The 7,447-nt window shown below is 37.5% G+C and overlaps 1 protein-coding gene across 1 annotated transcript; it reads right to left on the bottom strand.

Moving 5' to 3' along the window:
* Window positions 1-6,561: 6,561 nt before the first annotated feature.
* Window positions 6,562-7,441, bottom strand: LOC124885318 (putative UPF0481 protein At3g02645; the record flags this gene model as incomplete). Its single annotated transcript, XM_047403783.1, has 1 exon — window positions 6,562-7,441. A coding segment is annotated over one exon (672 nt), but the record flags the coding sequence as incomplete, so codon positions are not given.
* Between the last annotated feature and the right edge of the window lie 6 nt (window positions 7,442-7,447).

Genomic DNA, 7,447 nt, shown 5'->3' with positions numbered 1-7,447 from the left:
GATCACGACGAATGAAAGCTATATCATGGCTCTTCATTTTGAGCTCCTTATAGTTGCCGGTGACAATGCAGTGAAAGTATTGGAGGATGAAGCATCCGTCCAGGAGCATCATCTGTGAAAACTCCTCGTGGCTGTACTTTTTGATCACTTCATCATCATAACACTCCCTGACATTCGGCATAATGTTCTTGACCTTTTTGTAAAGCACATCGATGGACACTGAAGTTGTCGGAAGCCATTTGAAGACCCCTTCAGGTCTTTCTTTCATACTATCTTGATCAGCAAACTGAATCACCAGTAACTCCTTGCGCTTCTCCATAAGTTGAAGTTCTGGTTTGCCATGGTGAAATGGACCGATGGAAACCACAAGGGGATCATAGCACCTTATGTTTGCTTCAATCTCGCGATGCATTTTTGGCACCTTTTGAATTTTTGGCTTCTGCATTGAGCCAATGTCCCCCCTTCTCTTCTCCAATGTATGTAGCCACTGTCTCTCATTTTCACTGATTTCTTGAGAATTCGATATTGAATCTTGATGAATTGTGATGCGACGTTCATCAGCAAATATTTCATTAATGCCGATGCTCCTACCTTCTTCATTAGTAACCATTGTTCTTTTAGCAGATTGTTTGTCCATCTTTTGTGAAAAATCTTGATAGTAATTGAAATTTCTTGAGAATGTATGTTTTAACTGAAACATTGGACTAGTATATTTAAGTTACTTTTACTTTGGGCCAGGTGATTTTTCTTCATTGTCAAGTCAAGTATTGTGTACATTCTTAGAGTATGATTAGATAAAGAGAAAGAACATTTCGTTTAATTCTTTACCTTCCTGCTAAGAAAAATTACGTCTAGTCCTATAGTATTTTCGAACCATAGAATACTCGCTCTACCTTACCTCTGAGGTTGTGGTACGACTACGGACAACGTAAACTCTACCCTCCCTAGATCCCACTATGTAGTGAATGGCGTTGTTTTACAAATTTCATTGTGTGGTTTGATGGTCGTGAACACCACTTTACAAAGTTCAATTGGTATATATACATATCGTTTTTTGAAGTTAAGAGGGTCAGGTGACACTATCTCGTGCATGTAGGTCCTGTTGGGTTTAAGATGTATATGTGAATGAAAAATGGAGGGAAAATAGTGGAGGGAAAGAGAGAAATTAAAATGGAAAGTGTACTCTTTTTAATGAAAAGTTCACTAATTCTCCCATATTTGTTGGGCAATCTGCGCGCGCACTTCGTTAACCTGCAGGCGCGGGTACTTACTGGAATTCGAATAGTGTCACCTACGGCCGCAGTTCAGGCGCAGGTTATGCGACTGTACGGAATAGGTGCCTTTTTGCTGAACCAATGCATCCTTTCCAAAAGGACACATTAAATGCTATAAATACCTGATATATTCCTCAGGTATAGACATGATTTTTGACAGCAAAAACACTCTGCATATTTTCAAAAAACGCATTGTGATCATTAGTTGTTGAGTGAGTTCGACGAATCCAATTATTTGAGGTACCGATATAGTTGGATTGAAAGATATTTTTATCCTGGGAGAAAGATTCCATAACCTCGGGTACAGTGGGGGAATTATTCCTTAAGGATACTCCGTGAAGTCGGGGGACTTGGCTTACTGTAACGCCCCAAAACCTGGTCCCGGAATGTCACACGGTGCTTAAGACTACGAGTAGCCTTAAGCTAACCCTATCTGCCTGTTACTAAGCCTGAATCTCATAATAAAGGAATATAGACATAAAAGTCGTACTAAATGCGAAAAACTGTCTGAAATATCTGGGAATAATATCTTAAACATCAATACTGAATAATCTGAATCAAAACTAGCAGTCTGACAAGCCTCTGCTACTAATAACTAGAGAGTCACTGGGACAAACCCTCAGCTAACTCGAACTGTCTGAAAAGAATGCTAAATCATATAAACTAATAAGCTGCAAAATCTGAATGAATAAGTCTCCAAACTATAAGGACTCACCAACTGTCGGATGTAGATAGAGATGCTCGAACTACTCACACTGCTGATACTGAGCAGCTGAACCTACATTATGAGACAATGTAGCACATAGACGTATATGTGGATCAGTACTTTGAGGATGCACTGAGTATATGGGGTGAATGCATAAGTAAAACATCATTTCATCATCATGGTTTATAAAACAATGCATGCTAAATGTAAATAACTTACATAAGTTGGAATATCTAAAATACTGTAATCTGAAATACTAAATAGAAAATTCATACTTTATAAATCAAGTGAGCCATAACATTTAGTTCTTAAAGATGTACTAATGTTCTGTTTGTAAATCATATTGTCTAAGTGCAAAAAGGACTCACGCTTAAATCTAAAATCTGAAAGTTAAAATCTGCAACTAATATGTTTCTGTAAAGCATAATCTGAATAAAGTTGCAAGCCTTTACACTTAGTTTTCTAAAAGCTTTTCTGTTAATCTTTCTGGCTCGTAGTTCTGTGGAAGATAAGGCTCGCTAATCCCACACTTCCCGCTCGTTGCTAAATACTACTCCCTTTAAATCTGTATGATCTTTCTTTTGGAAATCCACTTTAAAACTAACATAAGGGTTTAACTGAAACCAATGATGCACTTATCTGAGTAAATCTGTAAATAAAGTTGATCTTATATCTGTAATCTGTAATAAATCTGTAAAGTGAATTTGATAGCTAAACTGAGGATCAAAAGATCAAAGCTTTACAAAAAATCTGTAACTTAACTGATCATAGGATGCTTAAAGCATCATCTTTCTTGAAACAATAATATTCAATCTTGGAATAATAACTCATGATTAAAGTCATATAATCACTACAATAATAACTCTTGATCATGAAAACAGTGATAATTCATCTCAAAATCAGTAAATTACTACAATAGGCATAAAAATATGAAAATAGACATGCTATTCATCTTTAAAATCTCTCAAAAACTCATAATCTTGCAATTAACAATAATGGGTATGAACCCTAATTTAAAACTCATGTATAATCATTCAAAATCGTATAAATTTGAAAATAAAAGTTTAGTTTTGGGCACAAAGATGAAGGAAGATCCTTGTTCATAAACCCCATATACTTTGATAGATGATTAGATGAAGAAACTTGAATTATTGATTCCTATTTGAGCTCTTGAAGATGAGTTATTGATTATCTTGTCTTGGAAATCCTCAATTTTAAGCTTTCTTGGAGAAATAATGGTGTAATGTGATTTCTTGGAGAAGAAGTTTTTGAGTTCTAGGGTTTTGCTTGAGAGAGAATTGATGAATAAAGAGCAAAATAGGCTTAGGATGAGTTTAATCCTGTGTTATTCACGAATTGGGGGCTTGGGAATTGACCAAAATACCCCTTTAAACTTCTAAACGGAACTGAAAAAAGAGAACAAATCGCGATCTAATAGGCCACCGCGATGCGCCACTATCGTGGTGGCTCACTGGATAAGGGACAATTGGGAAATGAAAACTCAACGCGATGCGCCACCATTGCGGTGCCCTATAGAATTGTCATTTTGGCCATCGGCGCGATGCGCCACCATTGCGGTGCCCTATAGAATTGTCATTTTGGCCATCGGCGCGATGCGCTACTATCGTGCTGGACTTTTGGAAATTCACAAATGGGAAATTTAACCTCTCCGCAATGCACCAATATCGCGGAGGTCCACTGGATTTGACAATTATGAATTTGTCCTTCACCGCGACGCGGTGACTGCCCAGTTGGCACACTGTCAACTTAAAAATGCCATAACTTCTCAACCGCGTATCGGATTTAGGCGAATTTGGTATCGATGGAAAGCTTATTCAATTTCCCACACAATAGGAGGTCTAAATCTGAAAAAATCCATAATAAATAAATAAATAAATATTATTCATTTTGGAAGCTATCCCTTAATATTTAGGAACGAATTTAAGATAGGAAAAGTACGAGTTATTACACTTACATTTCTGTTTCATCTCATTTCTGGGAAAAAAATACAATTTTTATCTTGTGTTGAAGGTGTTAAGGAACTTCATAGGTGTTCTTGTTTTGAAACTTGAACTTGTGTTGAAGTGTTGTGCCATATACAAATTCTTATACCTAAAAACATTGTAGAAAATAACATGCCCGTCTCTAACCGTCTCGTACTTTCAAGGTGTTCTATCTTTAGCTAAATTTGTGTTACTCCAAAAGAAGTTTGTGAAAAAATTCTTATACATATAAAATAAAAAAATCAATAGGAAGAAAGCTAGCACACATTTCTTTTGGCTGGATCCTCGTTTGCACTTTGAACCATGACTTGCAAACTGGCACCACCAGCCCGGCTAAACCATCCCGATCCTCTCAACGGTCCATCGGGGGGCCGCCGGGCAATTATCAACTAAAATCGGGCTTGAGCCCTGGGCTAACCCCCCGAACCGTGGGCTAATACCCATCAAAACTTGCAAAAAATAGTTTGCTTATGTCGTTCGACTTGCAAAATGGCACCACTGACTCCACCGAACCACCCAGATCCCCTCAACAGCTCGTCGATGGGACGCCGGCCTATTTTCGCCCAAAACCTGAGCTTGGACCTCGGGCTCACCCCTCGAACGGTGAGCTAATACCCATCGAAACTCGCAAAAAACTGGTCGTTCGCACCGTTTCGCATGTTTGATTTGCAAAATGGCACCACCGGCCCCACCAAACCACCCAGATGCCCTCATCCAATGGATAATATAGTAAAATTACTCCTATTATTTATTATTTATTAACATGTATGCCAAGTCAACTGTGGACAAGTATTATTGGACGACAGGAGTACAAAATATTTAATCTTTTACCTTATTTAAGTAAAAATTACCTTTGTTAATTAAATTTCGTAACTTTTATATAACTCTTTGATTGAACCCACAAAAAAAAAAAAAAAAAAGAAGAAGAAAAATAGATATTACTGTAAATACATATAATTAATTACTCCTTTCGTCCGCATTGTCCAAATTAGTTAGGATTTTCCCATTTTACCCCTTTAAGAAAGTCTTAACCAATTTATCATAAGTTCAAAAATTTCCTTTTCAAACGAGTAAGTAAAAATAAATTGGTAATTCTATCCATTTTATTTATAATTTCATAAGGAATATGAAAAGAGAGATTGGACAACTAATATAATATTAAAGGAAAAGTTTCCTAATTTTTTTAACACAATCCTAATTCTGTTATAATTGGGAGGGAAAAGTTACCTAATTAATTTTTTCACAACAAATCCTATTATGTAATTAGGAGAAAAACTTCTTACAACTTGTGCGTATATATATTAGTAAATCATTGTGTGTATATATTAGTAAATCATTAGCATCACATCATATATATTTCATACTTTCTTCAAGATTTGAATATTGTGGTATTATATAGTCTTGCAATATAATGGATTTTGAGTTATACAAAGTTGTTGAGAAATCTCCTTGCGGTAAATATGTTAGATACAATCACATGTTGGGTGAAGGGGCTTCCAAAAAGGTCTACTTTGGTTGGGATGGTGTTGAGAAAATGGATATTGCATGGAACAAAATCGATCAAGAAGAAAAGCTATTCTGTTGAAGTCGTTAAACCATGAAAGGGTTACCAAGTGTTTCGCTTATTGGTTTGATTCCACGTCCAAAACTGTTAACATGATCGCGGAGTTATGCCCCTCGGGCAGCTTGAAAGAGTATCTGGCGTTGATTTGGCTAGTATCAAGAACTGGGGCAGACAGATTCTTGAAGGCTTGAGCTTTCTACATGGCCAGAGTCCGAAGATCATCCATCGGGACATCAAGTGTGACAATGTGTTCGTTGGTAGTGAATTTTGGGTTGGCAGTTCGTGTTAAAGAAGGTGGTTTCGTGAAAGACCAGCAAGTTAAATGTACCCCTGAATTTATGGCTCCTGAGTGCTTTGTCGATGTATATGCATTCGGGATGTGTCTACTTGAGATGGTTACGGGTGAATATCCGTATATGGAATGCAGTAATCAGATGCAGGTGTTCAAGAAAGTCTCTAGGAGAGGTGAAGGATATTATAGAGAAGTGTTTGCTTCCCGTGTCTGTTAGACCGTCTGCGGAAGAGTTGCTGAAAGATCCCTTCTTTCTATACAGCGATGCATCATCAAAATTGGAGGCTTGTGCTCCCGATGTCAGTTTAGCAACTAGTCATCGGTTCAGGGGATTACATTGTTGTGCTAGGGTCGTTGCTTGGACTCGTAAAAAATCCACTCAACTTAGACTAGCGATATTAGGAATTTGTATTTGGTGTGGTGATCGCAGTAGTATGAATCACGCGTATTCTAGTTTAGCATTACGGTGTGTAATTGATTTCTTGTTTTCACTTTATTGTAAATCTGTAACCTACCATTCTAGTGCCTCTCTTGTCTGAGGTATTGATGATTATCGAATAGAGTTAATATGATTTTCTGAGTTTCTTTTTTTTGGTTTCCTATCTAGTCTCCGGTACCTGCTTTGGGCTCGACCAATTCGGAGAAAGTCTCACTTTTGGGGCTAAAGCGCTCTCTACCCAAGACATAGAAAACTTAAAAACAGATGATGAATCCAACAAAGATTTCCGTAAGATAAATTTACACAAGTAAAACTTCAAAGACAAAACAAAATACTAGTTGAGTGACTTCACAAACAAGGAGTACAAAGATCGATCTATGTCACAGCAATGAGGTAAAAGGAATGATGAATTTAACAAACACGACACTCGTGAATTCATGCAGAAAACACACACAAAAAATTGAATTTCTTGATTTGGAATCCGATCGTTACTAACTCCCTTTTGGATGGACTGTATAATAGGTCTGAATTCCTGCTAGGAATGTACTAGTGACTTCCAAACCAATGACAAAAAGTGCTGCAATAAATGCTAAAACAGTCCATGGGGAAGTAAAATGAGTGTTCTTCCACTCAGCAATCCATATTTTGCTTTTGCTGTAGTAATGTTTCTCAATTTTGTCTTTCACATCAACATAGGCATGTGGATTAGGTACCAAATCTCTTGCTATCTCGTTGAATAGATCTGCCACTTCTTGATCACTTCCAAGAAAGTTAAGAAGTATACCTTTTGACCTCAACTCCTTCACATCTCCAGCGTGATCGATAAGTGAATCCATTAAGGTAAGATAAGATGTAATTCCAAAGTCATCTGGTGTATCAGGACATGCTTCATACGCGACCAAGTTTAAAAATTCCGACTTGGTTGAGTCATCTACGGTTATTGGTGGAAGTGTTAAAAGAGCTGAGCAATGAAATGAAGTGAACTTAACCTCTGAAAGACGACGACTCTTTCCAGGCCTGAAACGGATTCCTGCTCTCCGCAGCTCCATGGCTGAACGATAAGAGCACCACTCACCCCTTAGATAGCACCCGCCTTCAGAGAAAGCATTCAGATCTATGAGATGTGTTTTTAATAGCTCGAGGAGATGAGCAGGAAGCCGATTTTTCAT

This window comes from Capsicum annuum, unplaced genomic scaffold (genome assembly GCF_002878395.1).
Source record: "Capsicum annuum cultivar UCD-10X-F1 unplaced genomic scaffold, UCD10Xv1.1 ctg47927, whole genome shotgun sequence".
Classification (NCBI taxonomy): domain Eukaryota; kingdom Viridiplantae; phylum Streptophyta; class Magnoliopsida; order Solanales; family Solanaceae; genus Capsicum; species Capsicum annuum.
The sequence above is the reverse complement of the archived record's forward strand: the minus strand, read 5'-3'. Positions and strand labels throughout refer to the sequence as shown.